Source organism: Engraulis encrasicolus, chromosome 6 (genome assembly GCF_034702125.1).
Source record: "Engraulis encrasicolus isolate BLACKSEA-1 chromosome 6, IST_EnEncr_1.0, whole genome shotgun sequence".
NCBI classification, from domain to species: domain Eukaryota; kingdom Metazoa; phylum Chordata; class Actinopteri; order Clupeiformes; family Engraulidae; genus Engraulis; species Engraulis encrasicolus.
The window spans coordinates 14240095-14256395 of record NC_085862.1 but is presented as its reverse complement, the minus strand read 5'-3'; the positions used below and the strand labels follow the sequence as shown (position 1 = coordinate 14256395).

The following is a 16301-nucleotide window of genomic DNA, read 5'->3' as shown; positions in this document are numbered from 1 at the left end:
GGGCAGAGGTGACGGTGCGCAAAGCCACCGTGGACGCCGAGTCAGTCCCTCCCTCTGAGCTTTGCATTGTGGGATACGCTGTAGGGGGGCAGAAGAAGAGAGAACAGGTGATTAATGAGGAAACATTGCGCATTACGAGGTAGAGCCTCCTCAGATGGACAGGATAGCACAAGAGACACACTTGGCGAGGAGAGAGAGAGAGAACAAGAGCGAAGAGAGACAGTGAGATTGAGAACAAGAGCGGAGAGAGAGAGAGAGAGAGAGAGAGAGAGAGAGGCTCCTGCATGTGCCAGTAGACCGCACAAAGACCTTTTTCAGCCGTTCCGCTCCTGAAGGAACCAGCATATTCTCTCCACGGCGCAGGACAAGAGCACTGGGTGCAGGCAGGCAGGAGCGCCGCACACCCTCCTCAGCAGCCCTGTGCTACCCAACATTATTTGTCTCGCGTACTCCCCAAGTCTTTTTGTCATACCACAAATACCCCCCAACTTATGCTCTATAATGACTTACGATTTTCGGGGTTTTTTTTTTCTTTTTTTTCCCGCATTTTTCGTTTTGAACAGTCCTCAACTCAATTCGACCCACATGTTTATCAGAATTACACTCTCAAGAAAGAAGTAAAGGAAAAGAGAAGTCAAAAATGGAATTCTGCTATAAAAGTAGAATTGGAATATGATTCTTTTATTTTATTGTCTTGATACTAAATCCACCATTTCTGTCAGCATTACTCAGTCTTTTAAGTCCACAAAGTGCGAATGCCACGCAGCCTTGTAAACATATCAGGAATAGGCACATTTGTCCAACAATTCTTCTGCTGGTTGTCAAGTTTGGCCCATAAAAAAACATGCACAATGATCATATCAAATAAAAATAAAAGGCATGGAGAACTTAACAGCTCTCTGTCTCTCAATGATCACTGAACCAACAACACCATCACCCGATGCAAAATATATAGACACAAATGTGATTTGAGACAAATGACAGCCATACGGCCCTATTTATGGGCCTTGATGTACATCGCTGTTAACAGCATGGGGTCTGTTGGTTTAACTGTGTCTGCAGGACAAGGAGTAGCGCAAACACTCAAGACAGACCTGTTGCAGATGGGAGAGGAAGAAGGGAGCAATCAGGACTGGGGGAGGCCAGACAGGAGAGGAATAAAGAGCGATTCACATCCGTAGCTTAGCACACACACACACACACACACACACACACACACACACACACACACACACACACACACACACACACACACACACACACACACACACACACACACACACACACACACACACACACACACACACACACACACACACACACACACCCTCAAAACTGAACAACGGGGGGTTGGGGGCTGGGGTAGTTGGTTGGGGCTGTGTGTGTGTGTGTGCAGGGGGTGTGTGTGTGTGTGTGTGTGTGTGTGTGTGTGTGTGTGTGTTTGTGTGTGTGTGTTTGGGGGGTGGGGGGGGGGGGGGGGTGTAGTGGTGGGCTGATGATCTGCAGTGTTTGTTTCCAGCGAGGGCTGTCCTCCAGGGGCTGCCATAATCCAGCTGATAGGAGGAAATTCCACAGTGCTTTGTAAACGTTTGTGGGTTGCTATGGTGAGGCAACCATGACAACCACCCCTAACTCAAACCCACTGCCCTCCTCCTCCCCAACAACCCCCTCCTCCCTCCCTCCCTCCCTCCCTCTCGCTCTCTCTCTCTCTTTCTTTTTTAAGCACCGGCACAGGAACTTTGCAGCATGTGGTAGAGGGGAGCCAGAGAGGAGAGGAGAGGAGAGGAGAGAAGAGGAGAGGAGAGGAGAGGAGAGAAGAGGAATGGAGAGAAAAGAAGAAAGAAAAGAGTGCATGTGAGAGGAGAAAGTCGAAGTACATAATAAAGAGTAGAAGAAGCGAATGGGGGGAGAAGTGAGAGGGAAATACTTGGAGAAAAAGAACAAATGGGGAAGAAAGAGAGGCGCAGAAACGAAAGCCAAAAAGAAGAGCAAGGGACAGAAAGAAAGAAAGAAAGAAAGAAAGAAAGAAAGAAAGAAAGAGGTGGTGGAGACAAGAGCAAGGTAGGAGAGACAGAGAAGAGAAGAGAAGAGAAGAGAAGAGAAGAGAAGAGAAGAGAAGAGAAGAGAAGAGAAGAGAAGAGAAGAGAAGAGAAGGGCGGCGTAGTACTAGGGCAGGGAAACCACAGATCCCAGCACCATGTCCACGGTTCAGGGGCATAACAAATGTGGCTTAATGAGACAGCGGAGCAGGCGAGACACGCCCGGTGGGTGCTGCGCCACTGCAGCCCCCCAGCCCAGGAGGGGAGCGAGGCGAGGCGAGGAGAGGCGAGGAGAGGCCAGCAGGTTACGGCCACACCGGAGCTCTAGTCGACACCTAATGAGCTCCACGCACCGCAAAACCAGAACCAGGCCTGCTAATGCTGCTGCTGCATAGTGGCCTGGGGCTCACAGTCACACGCACACTCGCGCGCACACGCACACACACACACACACAACACTTCCCAAGTCAGTATGCTGATATTGCAAAATTACAACTCGTGTGACACACCAACAGTTGGGAAACACGCAAACAGGGTGTGGCCCCCGCCTAAAACACTCTTGATTGGTCAAGATGAAGGTTGAGTAAGACGAGGGAAAAAAAAAAAAGTGTCGAAACGACAAGATCTGATGCGCTTGTTGAAGTTAGTGTGCAACATAACATCCCATCAGCCCCTGTAGTCGTCCTGTAGGCTGTGGTGGCACGGTCCCAGTTCGCGTCCACGCCTATTGCATTTGACGCAGAGGATGCAAAATTAGCAAGTGTCTGCCACCGTCTACAAGCACCCTGTTCCTAATCAAGGACAAGCCTGTGTTTGACAGCGAACAGCCTCTCACTGGCTATGCCCATGCTACTGTACTGCAGCCTATAACTGCACTGATCACCTAAGGTGGAACTAACCCGAGGCCGCTGCTGGTTTTGGCGATTCAACACGTTTGCTGTGAATCTATCAAACATCTTTTTTAATCCTTGAGCTGCAGTTGTAAGATTTTAAGCCTATTGTACAATGTGTTGGTGTGGTCTAGGTGTGTAGAGCAGGGCTGCAGAGGAAGGAACCCCATTGGAGTGTTTGTGTTGAGCTGCACTGAGGAGCAGAGAACTGACTTGCTCACTTGTTCCACAGCAGAACCGAGATGGGTCAGCAGACCACAGAACACCAGGGGGGTTCTGCACTGGCACCACTTACTGGGAGTGTTTAACAGGCTGTGCACGCGCGCACGCGCACACACACACACACACACACACACACACACACACACACACACACACTTAAGATGAAAAAAAAAAAGACTGTCGAGGGTCTTGTGCTTTCGGCCAGTCAGGAGAAACTGAGCTGGAGGTTAAAAGGCACACAAATTCCCCACCAGCTGCTATGAGCCTCACAATAACTGGTCACAGCAGGAACCCAGGGCACTAGTCTCTCAACAGGCTCAATAGAACTGCTCTTTTATAGCACAGCATGTGCTACACTACACACACACACACACTCTAGGCGCGCGCGCACACACACACACACACACACACACACACACACACACACACACACACACACACACACACACACCTCAAAGAGTTACAAGCAACTCCACTGCCGCAACATTAAAAGGTTTTTTTTTATACCACCGGCATGGAGCAGAGCATAAGTGAGAGCCTGCTTGTTTGTTGTGTTTCTTCATACTCTACATGTACCTGCTAAACCGTCTAAAAGCAGTGGGGCAGGATGTAAGCATGTATGTCACTGACAGATCTAAGCTTAAACAGCACTCAATCAGAGAAAAACACATACAGATGTTCAATTAAAAACAGGAGCCCGCAGTCTTGGCTCATGTTTGCACTGGCCCACATTGTTTGCAGAGCAACAACGGTTGCTCGTGGCAACACCGTCCACTCCCGTTTCCAGGAGCCTGTTGCTATGCAACCAACAGAATACTTCCCAAACCAAACAATGCCATCCCCCCAACTGATCTTTCTATCTCATATTAACCAGAAACTTATAACAATAAATACGTAGGCTATTAAATTTACTGAGCATGTGGCTAGGGCATAAAAGACACTATTTTGTTAAGGCACACACTCAAGTTTAATGTGTAAAAACACAGATACACATCTAGTCTCTCTCTCTCTCTCTCTCTCTCTCTCTCTCTCTCTCTCTCTCTCTCTCTCTCTCTCTCTCTCTCTTCTCTCTCTCTCTCTCTCCTCTCTCTCTCTCTCCTCTCTCTCTCTCTCTCTCTCTCTCTCTCTCTCTCTCTCTCTCTCTCTCTCTCTCTCCTCTCTCTCTCTCTCTCTCTCTCTCTCTCTCTCTCTCTCTCTCTCTCTCTCTCTCTCTCTCTCTCTCTCTCTCTCTCTCTCTCTCTCTCTCTCCATTGAAGCCTTTTCTTTTGCATTCTGTGATCATATGAAGAAGGAATGTTAGTCATCATCACACACTATAGCAAAGAGGGAAAAAGGCAAAAGGAAGAAGACCTCTTCCTGGCTTACACCTCCCAACTCCAAAAACAACAGCCGCTCTGAAATACAAATCCTAAATGAGTTTTCCAACTAAATAATCCTCACGGTAAAGTCTTGCTTAGACACACACACACACACACACACACACACACACACACACACACACACACACACTATGAAAAGACTTCCAATAAAGCGGACTTGGAGCAACTTGTTAGCTGCACAGTTAGATGAGATAATAGTACTCTGGGGCTTTCATACCGGCATGGAGTTAAAAACCTAAACTTCGAATTAACAAGTGTGTGTTTACGACAGTGACCACCCAGCTTCTTTACGCTCCCATTCAATCCTCACCTGTTCACCCACACACATTAATGCAGACGGACGTATTTCAGAGCAGAGGGTGGAAGCCCAGAGGGCTCAGAGGAACGCATTTATGATATTCATCAGTTTCATAAATGTCCGCGTCCACACAACACACAGCTACTTCGCAGTTAGAGTTACGCCAAGCCAGAATAAATAGCCACTGCCGCATCTGCTCACTTTCATGGAGGCGAATGGAGTGTTTCACGGCTTACTGGGCAAACACAGGGTAACGGCCTCTGCTACTTGTGCCGGATCTCACTGGTGGGACAGCACCCCAGTCCAATCTCAGAGCCTTAGGGGGACAAAGACGTCTTAACTGGGGCCATCGTCTAGGAAATGGACGGCAGACAACTGACTACTAGGGTAGGGGATTGGGGAGTGCGTTACAATATGCGAGCTTGCCTTGCGAAGTTTCCAGCTGTCAGCCTAGCCACAACTGTTCAGGGACTGTTTTTCATTCACCATCCCAATTGCAAATGAGAAAAAGACTCTACAATTGAGCTTTTGCAAGATATTGAAATATAATGCTTTAGTCAGTGATGTCATCATGACATATTACTTCCTGGTACGAGGAGACAAGCAAGTGGAGGAGGCAAGGTCGCATATTGTAACGCACTCGATGTGTGGGTCTGAGTAGAAAGACAGATCCCTTCAGAGCACAGGCCCACTGTAACGCACACTTTAGGATATTGAGTGTGCTGTGCGCTGTCCTTGTCCAGAGCTCAGCAGCATCTGAGCCTCAACAAGACACAGCCGAAAGAGTCCCAAGAGTGGCTGCAATGGACTCGCAAGAGCCAGCCTCAGATGTTGAAGGACTTTCTGCCTAGCATCTAAACGAGCAGGGACAGCACTCAAGACAGAAGTTGCAGGATCAGGTGATACATCAAAATCAAAGGAAAAAACCAGGTGCGTTTGGAAGAGCGACGCAGACTATTCAAACAGTGCAGAGAGAGAGAGAGAGAGAGAGAGAGAGAGAGAGAGAGAGAGAGAGAGAGCGCATCTTGGCAATCCTCCTGTGCTGAGACGGCACATCCTGACAAACCTCTTGAGCGTTTGGACACAGCCATGCTCCCCCGTAATGAAATACAGCACCTGGCCGCTTCCTCCCTGGCTCTCCCTTCCCGTGCTCTGGACAACAGGTCCATATGACACCATTTTCATGACACTTACAAACTGAACATCGTCTCACAGCGACAGGCAGCACTAAAGTTAAATATTAGCTCATTCATTTATTTATTTATTTAATCTCTATACGCTAGGGCTAGCCCGAATGGCTCTTTTGTCGTCACATTGGCCCTTAGGGGCCTGAGGAAATGCTCCATAAACCTTGCCTGGCGATTGTCTGGAGATTTATACGGTTTCTCTCTATGGCCAAAACCCACCTCTGCTCACCATCCGTCACCCATATGCAGCCTTGCCTTGAGAGAGAGAGAGAGAGAGAGAGAGAGAGAGAGAGAGAGAGAGAGAGAGAGAGAGAGAGAGAGAGAGAGAGAGAGAAAGAAAGAAAGAGAGAGAGAGAGAGAAAGAAAGAGAGAAAGAATGAAAGAAAGAATGAAAGAAAGAGAGACCAAAGAGAGAAAGAGCAAAAAGAGAAAATGAACAAGAGGGGAGGGAAGGAGATCAGCCATCTGTTGCCATGGATACCGTTTGTTCACACTTACAACTCTCTCCACCCCCAACCTCCATAACCCTTTCCAGTTTTTCCACCCCCAACCCAAAAAAGAGAGAGGACTCCTCACTCAAGAAGAAAGGAGAAAAGCACTGCTGAAAAGGATTTTCTACACACACACATACACACACTTGGGCATGGCTGGATGCAAAACTCATGTCCTTCAGGCAAACTGTTGCATGTGGGAATCTCTGGGGATCGTCACGATCCTCCACTTTTCTCCTGCTGTTGGCTGACAACAAAATGGTGGAACTTCAACCTTTGTCGTCATGCCACCTAGTTGCCATTGGCAACAGGATAACAGTTTGCACGTGGCAAGGGGTCCGTATAAGCTAGCTGTTTTCAACATGGCTTTGTAGAGGAAAACAGGTTTTCTGTAGAAATGAAAAAAATAATTTGATATTCTGCGGATGCATTTTTTAAAATATTAATTGTTTAAAACCATGAACCGAAACTACCAAATACAGGGTCATTTTCTGCTAACTTGGGAGTGCAAAAAAATACATGCCTTAAAGTATTCTGTCCAGATAAATAATATTCCTCACAGCAGCCATGATCTCGCTCTCTCGCTCTCTCTCTCTCACACACGCACACACACGTTTCAGGCTTGACCACATCCATTTCTTAATGGTAGCTGATAAACACAGCTTAAAGATTTCCTGTGATGAAGCATGAGACTAAACACACAGCAGTGCATCCGTGGTTGCCAGGCAGCGGTGCCAAAAGCGGTTCTAGACCCGGTCTGGATAGTGTCGGCCGGCCCTGGCCCGGGGGAGCGTGTGCCTAGTCCACTGGTGTTACCACTGTGTTTGACACCACTCACCAAGACAAGATTAGGCTAACACACCAGAGGCAAATAATGTGACAGAGAAAAACATATGCTGAGGGTAAAGGAAGAGCTATTACAGTATAGCCCCATCTCAATTACCAATGCCAAATTTTAGTAAATTTTACATTTTAGTAAAAGACTTGTTTATTGTAGAGGCCTTGCTAAACTCAGTGGAACAAGACAAAAACACTTAAGTCTACTTTAGCAAGGGATTTAGACCAGACACAGGTTGGATATCCCCCCCTTTCTTTTTTTTCCCCCAGTACAAACTGAAAACCTTGACTTAAGTTCACCGTAAGGTGCGTCCATTATGATTTGACAGGATAGTAAACCATGCAAAGTGCGAGCATGTGCCCGTCAAAAAGAAAAATAAGGCGATGACTGCCACAATTTAAATCCTCGAGCACATTGCAGAGCGGCAGCTGCAGACCTAGCGGACAGCAGAACCCAAAGCCACAGAAAGCCACAGGAAGCTTTCTTTAGGCTTATGCCGTCATGTCGAAATTATCTCCACATTACGTCCACCCCTCGGAGGGAAAACAGCAGTCTTCATATTTCACCCCTCATTTTTGAGTGAACTATGACTGCTCAGGTAATCCAAAGGAAAATACACCATGACATGCTATAGTGCTGTGCGACTTAACAACCGTCATTTCATAAGCCTGTCATTTCCAATGCTTTCAAAAGATGACTCAAAACCACGGCTGATATTCTTCTAGTCAAGATTTTGTGACTTCACAGTACAAAGCCTTTTAATATTACCAGTGAAAGCTGCCAACTAAAGTCATGTAAAAGTCAGTTGGAAAGCTTTTGCTCAAATTTGCATTTTATATCTGGCTCTTCATGAAAATGCGCTGAGATCATCGCCTTTCATGACCGTGTCGGGAATTAGGTCCCTGTAAAATAAATGCCCAATATTGTAGCAGTGAAGACTTTTAGCTTTTTCCACTATATTTTCCTGGCGGCCCTGGTATGAACAGGTGGCAGCCCGAGTTCCTGATATCCTCCCAGCAGGGCACAATCCACAGAGAGTTAAAGGAGATAACAGAGTCATCCCCACTGCAGATAAGGTTGGCCTGGCTGTAGTGTCCACACCCCTCCCTTGGATGGCACTGCCAGTTCTAGGTGTCAAACAGCTGAGATGATCAGGCCACCACCATCACACCATTCACCCTCACCTCTTCAACATACTGCCGACTTCTGAGACGTCTGACAGCCAAAAGAACAACAGATTCTTTTGATGGGCAGTCAGAATTAAGACCCTGGAACAGTGTTGCTCAACTGTTGTTGAATTGAATTTGGTACCTCAATGCTGCTGTTGATATGATAAATATATATTATAAATGGTACTCCCAGTCGACATAGCAAATGAAGAGCAGTGAGAGGCATATAAAACCTTTCTTCGCTAATCAAGATGATCAAGTCATTGTTAGGGGCTCACACCCAACTTTATTGCTGCCGTTATCGTTACATAAGCTGATGAGGGAACAGGTTCTTCAGTTAGCCCTAGATTGCACGGTCCTACTGGGCAGTCAGGGGGACAAAGCCACATAACACTGGCTTGAGGATTATCGTAATAACACCTTTATTAGCATTGTGCAAGTGCAGCTGTGTATGCTTGACAGGCAGACCAGCATATTTACCTGCACTTCAGATCATTTAGCTCAGGGAAGCACACGCTGGCTAATTTACAAATACGTACATCTTTGAGCCGGAACTTATTTTTCTCTGCCATACAGCTGGGCTCCCTATGCAGACAAGAACATGCCGTCACAAGGAACCCTGACAGTCTGAAAGATTAACACCATATGGGAAACACACCGTAAAGAGAGACATCCGTTGGAAAGCCATTACCTGGCTGTTTGGTGGGGAGAAGAAAGAGCAAAACACACACACACACGCGCAAACACACAAACATTAGTGAATAGGCAGCATGAATTCTGGAAATAAACAACTAAAAATCTCACACAGTGTCCCTTTAAACGCCACGTTACATGTGTGAGGTGATGACCAGAGAGACTACCGGGCTCATGCCCCACTTCAGGCCTAAGAGTACAACTGACTAAAATATTTACACTGAGTGTATGAGGTGGCAATTTGATCCTTTCTTTCCTAAACACGGAGAAAGCACAAATTATCAAACAGTTGAAAGGGGGGAAAATGAATCCTGGATTAAGTGTTAAGAAGAAAATCTGGTATAAAGAGGCATACAAGAGGAGTGAAAGTAAAAAAGCGTGGTGGGGAGGGGGCTGGGGGCTAAAGGCTCAGTTATGCTTCCTACTTGTGCCACAGAGTGAGCTTGACGCAGCCATGATGCAGTTAATTCTTGTTTATGCCCTGTTTTGAAGCACGGTCTGCGCGATGTCATTCCACGCTGAAACTGCCTTCAATACAAAGAGTAAACTAGACGTGTCGGTTGTTTTTTAGCATCACAGACTCGACGAGAATGAAAATGAAACATTAAATCTTTATATCACGTGCATGTTTGATCGCACTGGCAGCCACAGTAGTAGTTTGGAACAAAGAAGTGGCTCATTTGTCGAGGACGAAGCGGAATGTTTCCTCGACCTCGGAACCACTGTTCAACTGTCCAAATAACTTCAGCGTCGTAACTTGCAAGCGCATGTGTTGTCGTTGGTTCGTGTAAATAAATCAAACAACAAAGCACGGGCAACTTATTTAATGAAGAGCTCACAGTCCGTAGACCGACGAAGGTTAGAACAAGGAAGTAGCGCTTGTTCTCGACTCGAGGACAGAGCAGGCTGGTCGAGAGGACCAATCAGAGACCTATTTTCGCCCTTTCACGCCGTCGCTCCCTGCGTCGAGACACAATTTTGGGGAGGTGCCCCAGAGTACCTGCGTGATGGGGGGGGGCTTCACTACGTTAACTGCGCGGCTCACTGCATCATGATGCAGTGACGCTGATCTCGAGGCATAAACCACCCTTTAGTTGAGAGAGAGAGTAGGGGTGAGGGGGCTTCTTTATGCCTCTGCTGTGCCCTGCATGAAAGGCCTGGGAGGGAGGCTGGAGGCTGGGGGGGATAGACTGCCATTGTCATGCAAATGTCACAGCCATGTCTGCTGTTTGTGGCAGGAAATTTAATTAGCAGTTCTGTAGCTACGATACAAACCAGGTGGAATGTAAAGAATGCCCAGGCCAAGAGAGCCTGAAAAGAAAGTGAGGAGAGAGAGAGAGAGAGAGAGAGAGAGAGAGACAGAGAGAGAGAGACCGACAGACAGACAGAAAAGAAGGAAAAAAGGAGACAGAGATGGAGGGATATGAAAAACATTTTGTGTTCCTTCCAACAAGTTCCAACATGTTGAAAGTGCATGGGAGGCTCCCAAAGACTCTTCCCACTCTGTCCTCAAAGAGGAATCCTTCTACATTTCAAATAAAATTAGACCAAATCTTTACCTGGTCCCACTAACGGAGAGAATGTGTTCAGATAAAAGCACAGATACTAAAGAAGAAAAGCTTTTAAGATTCAACAAGAATGGCTCATCCTCCAAATATCTGTTACACTAACGCACTCTGACAAATAACAAATGGTTTGACTTACGAACTATGACTATGTACTGTACAGTTCCTCACTTCAGACTCACATTGACGAGAGCCATAAGGGCAAAGAGAGTAGCCAGGCGTTTGACAGAAAACCACAGGAGCAGAGCTAGGTTAGATTCACCCAGTGAGGACAGTGATGGCACTGCCCAGCGGGCCCTGTGCCGCTGCTCTGCCTCACCTCACTCCCTAAGCTGAGCTGGCAGCTGCTGGACGGAGAGGAGAGCAAGAGGACTCTGCTCCATCTCAGGAGGGCTGGGCCTTTTCCAAAAGGGCTAAATTCAGAACATAAATACACATACACACAGACACACACACACATTCTTTTAGGTGGACATGTGACCCACCCACACACAGACAGACACACATACACACACCAACCCCCACCCCCATCCCAATGTTACCCACACACCACTGCAGCAGCTGTCCCCTTGGTGTTGCCGCATCACGGGTCGGGTCGGGCACCACGCGAGCGAGCGTCGGGCCATTTAAAGCTGGCCAGGGCCAACAAGCTATAGAGTTACTGACGATGGCCCCCGCACCGCCCCGCTGCAACCATCACCAGCTCAGGATTGACTGTCTACCAGAGCAGCAGAGCCGGCAGGGCAGCAGATGACATCTCACCACCTGCACACCCGAGAACCACACGGCAACGCAGACTCACATGATGCATGACAACGCTATGACACTACATTCCCCATGACTGCTATTTGTTTGGGCATGCGTGTTTGTTTGCATGCGTATGCATGCGTGTGTGTGTGTGTGCATTTGTGTTTGTGCAAGTTACTAAACTCCACAAACAACACAACAGCTCCAGTGACATATTAGCTGTTGAAGGTTATCAGCAATGATGTGCTAAAGTCTTATATGTACTACATGGCACTGGCAGGGCTTGGACTACATGTGTTTATTATGCACTTAACGTGAATTACAAATGCTCTGCTGGAGTGTTAATGCTGTTGGCTGCTTTACTGGGTGGTATACTAAGAAGCTGTTTCAGTAGTAAACCAGGCTAAGTTAACCTTGTGGTAGAGATAAATTATCTAACAGGTCTTTACTTTACAGATCTATCTTCACGAAATGATGCCTGTACATCTGTTAGCAGGTTTACCACTTCCTGTAGGCTAACTAAGCTTCAGCCATCTCATCTTCTCACTTGCACGTGCCTTATGGCACTCCTTGATTGGTCCCCTTGCCTCCAGTCTGTTGTGTTGTTGTAGTCTTTATTTGGGATTATCCACCCGTGACAATAACCCGTACTGACTGACAACAGGTTATTGACACTGTGGCGGTATTTTCCTACATTCCTCTTTGGAGACAGAGCACATCAGTTCACGCCAGACAGGGAAGAGACTCTTGAGGTGGAGGTGGAGGGACTTGAGGTTCAATCACACCTGAAAAACAGGTGGGGCGCTCAGTTCAGCCCCGTGTGGAGACGGAGAATGTTTATGTCTGCAAACAGCTGCTCCCTGTTTCTGTGCTCAGACACACACACGTGCCACACCGTCGCCTCACTACACCCTGGCTGTCTCCTTTATCTGCCTCCGCAAGAGACTGCCACAAACTATTTTAATTAATCATACGACGAGACTGATATAAGACGGTTATAAATACTAATACCTTTGCGTTTAAACCACTACACCGTACCGTATCTCCCCACAACGGGCCCTCAGCAGCTCCTCTTCCCCCTCCGCTAGTCTGGGTGTATTTGTGTATCGAGTTGCCATGTAAACACAACGGCTGCTTGCTGGGGTTTCTGGTTGCTTGGGACATTTCCCCCACCATTCCTTTATTTTCTTTTTGCGCTGGGCGTGGAACAATCTCAAGTCTTATTATCGCACGCCTGCATTTTAAGCACTCTGTCAAAACAAGTGAAAACTAATGAACTTTCTATGTCCAAAGTTGTTTGATCCTGTTAAAATAGCCCTTAGTGTAATGTGGCACAATCCTAGATTAAAACAGGCCAGTTGTTAATTTTATTTTATAAACCATCTTTATGGCAGGGAGGCTGTGGTGAACCTTTCATACGTGGTGAGGCCACTATTGGCCAAAATTTCAGCCACACAGGGTTACTAAAAACAGGCCCATCTACACGTCATGTGAGATAAATTTAAACCAATCAATAATTCATTCAAATTAAATAAATAATTAGGCTACCCAGAAGAAGAGCGAATCTTGCATTGATGTGCTCCTGTGACGGCATATCCCCTTACCAGAAACCCGATATCCCGGTCTTTAATTAAAGAAGCTGTGTTTACACGCTGGGCCGATCTTCACAGAGTCAACGATTTAAAGCTGACACTTCTGACAAAGAGGCACCTGACGAGCATCTCCCAGTGTGTGCTCATTAGCTACGGCACAGGAAAGGTGTGGGGTGGGGGGGGCGAGAACCTGCCTAATTATCGACACGCAGAATGGGGCAAAACAAACTCAAAATGAAGAGAGTAAAAAGATGTACCACAGACAGTAGTGGTCAACGTGGCGATTACCCTCATTATCACCATGGCTCTCAATGGTATGGCCACGCCGCTCCACAGACAAATCAATAGTGCCATGAGGCCAGCGAGCGATGACACCTGGACCATTGTTGTGGAGACTAGAGAGCTCATTAGGAGCCATGGCCATTTGCTTGAGCAGGTGTACCGTCACCATAGCGATAAACTGCACTTTTCAACCATGTTTACCTTTCATCGCCTTCAAAAAGTGAAGAGTATAAAGTGTAAAAAGAAAAAATAACAACTCACTGACTTATTCAAGCATACGTAGAAACAACACTACAACTGAAAATGTGTGACACAAAAATACTTCAGAGAAAACAAAAACAAAAAGTTTAGGGGGTTAATCAGATTCTTACAGTATTGTCATGTTTGTTTTCACTGCAATGTGGAGAAATGAATTGTATTTAAATTTAGACACAACTGTTAAAGTTGGAAATGGGAAAAAAGGTTTCAATGACAAAATTCACAACATTTTAACTGGCTTTCCCCGGTTAATTATCAATTTACAGCAGATGGCATTGATGTAGGATGATGCATACTTATTTACTCTCATTACTGATTTTTTTTAAAATTTCAAGGTAAGGAAAATAAGTACGTTTAAAAGCATGGACATATAATCTTGAGTTTAAAAGTCAAGCCCGTTACATTTATTTTGTCTTCACTGTATCAGAGACACAGAGACTCTACTGTACCAGATAATTTACAGTGCAACGAAAGTATACAAGTACAACGTCTGACATGGAGTGTGGGCACATTTGATGGACCAACTATTACTAATCATCCGAAAAATCTAATCATTTTCTTCCCCGATCTTCCTTGAATACACATATGACAACTCGTGCAAGTTCATTGCGTTTGTCCCTTTAAATTCAGTCTGCAACCTGTTGCCAAGGCGGCCATTCATCACTACATTTGTAAATTGAATATACTTAACATTAAAGTACATAGTCGTATGTTTAATATTTTACTTTTGAAAGCATTAGTAATAACATCGAGGTTACTCTAACCACATACTGGTCTGATTGAATTGACCAAATATATCTGACAGAACGCTGAACAACGATGTCAGAGGATGGATAGCAAGCGAGTTAGTTCCTCAGTGGTCCAAGTGATGTGGGGCACTGGTAGCAACAGACATCTTTCATAGTGCAGAAACAGCAGCGTACACATTAAACCTAACGTGGGTTGCACTCCATTTAAACCCACAGCCCAAGTTTCAGTTTGTGCGGTCACTGAGGACGGTCATCATAAAATATTTACTAACATCACATTGTAAAATCTAAAACATGTTTTCATAACAATTATTGTTTTTAACAAAACACACTAAATAATGTCAAAGTATGTATTAATAACAACGTTTAGAATCAACCAACTGCCTGCCATCAGTAACATAAACAGTAGAGCCTTACTGTGTGCAGAATAATCATCTTTTGTCACTAGCTCACACGTCCTGTTTAACTACTGAATAGCTAGTTCCAGTACCAAGCTAGCTAGGCACCTAGCCAATGTTACCTCACATTAGCTTCAGAGTTAGCTGGCTACCCCAAATTACCACTGGATTTGATACTAAGCTAGCCTTACTAACTTCCTAAGTAAGCTACTGGTTGGCTAGTTGGTTGGTTAGCTTCTTTAACAGGTGAGGGATGAGGGAAATTTCTGTGTGAACGACAAGTCCCTGAACATCCAGTTACACAAAATACAAAGTTAGAAAATCGTTGTCTCTACCTTTTGTCAATTTTCTCCTTTTCTCGTGCTTAGTTGTGGTTTCTTTCTCTCACTTGGTCGCTCGCCTCCAGTTGCTGCTGCTGTTGCTGAGTGTTGCTGCCGTTGGTAAGTAACTGTCTCCACGGCTACAGTCTCTATGGCGCGCGGGGGTCTCGAGGCAACTGTTGCTACCCTTCCCTGCATACGTCAGTGTTTAAAAACAAAAGGGGTGTGGATCAAAGGTCCCTCCTACCCGCCACCGACCGCTCTTCTTTACCGCCCAACGCGAGTTTCTAGCTGCAGAAACCCGCCAGTCTACCGTTTTCACCGCGCGGAAGGTGTTGCTCGCGGTTCGAAACCGAACTGTTGTCCTCAAGCCGAAACTAGTACTACCTCGCGTCGGTCTAATATTACTCTTCACTGGAGCGGATTGGAAAGCAGTCAACGTGGTTTGAATGGACAGCCAGTTACACTTTTTGTCACGAGGGCAGATTGTGTTTTCAGGAAGTAGGCTTCCCACTCTTTGCAATTTCTGAAACATATGTGGAAAGGCTAGGCTTTGAATTTACCTGTGAATGATGTGCATGCAACTGAAATGATTATTATGCCTGTTGGCCTGATTTGACATGGCGTTATACCTCCTGTGGGGTTGTAATGAAAGGGGATTGAATAATCAATAGCTTCAGTTCATGAAAGATGAACAGTGACAACATTCATTGAGTGATGCTCATACAGTAGCCTAGCCTTGTATCACAGGTAAGGACACTCACGCCCTGCACGGCATGAAAACCATTGGTTACTCCAATGATACAGTCCACATCCACCCACATCTCCAAGAAGATTTGCCACAACCAATGCACTGTCTATAAACTCACATATTACATCCCTCTTCATGTGGCCTTCAGAATAGAAACGCACCTACACCTGTGGCACATCCCTGCAAACCCAACATGCAGCCAGGGTCGCTGACCGCTGGGCTCGGAAATTGTCAATAGCGCCCCCTGGGTTGGGCCCTGTGCACTTCACCTCAGAGTACCACAGATTCAGAGTCCTCCATCCTTTTTGCCCATGGACGTTGCAAATAATCAACATTATTACTTTGCATTTGGCAGGCACGTTTATCCAAAGCGACTTACAATTGAGGACATCATAGCAAACAACACTTTGCAGATGTTCAGCTTTTCTTTTTC

The 16301-nt window shown here is 46.1% G+C and overlaps 1 protein-coding gene across 3 annotated transcripts in view; it reads right to left on the bottom strand.

Moving 5' to 3' along the window:
• rfx2 (regulatory factor X, 2 (influences HLA class II expression)) overlaps nucleotides 1-15834 on the bottom strand; it is a 46192-nt gene extending 30358 nt beyond the window's left edge. For 2 of the 3 annotated variants that reach the window (XM_063200724.1, XM_063200726.1), the window contains exons 1-3: nucleotides 15133-15834; nucleotides 6235-6270; nucleotides 1-78 (exon numbers count right to left, since the gene is read on the bottom strand). The exon at nucleotides 1-78 is cut by the window's left edge and continues 38 nt beyond it. In XM_063200724.1, the coding sequence (XP_063056794.1) occupies nucleotides 1-78; nucleotides 6235-6247 (91 nt within the window). In that variant the 5' untranslated portion in view covers nucleotides 6248-6270; nucleotides 15133-15834. The remainder of the gene's footprint in view (nucleotides 79-6234; nucleotides 6271-15132) is intronic. The other variant, XM_063200725.1, reaches the window with a different exon arrangement.
• Nucleotides 15835-16301: the final 467 nt, after the last annotated feature.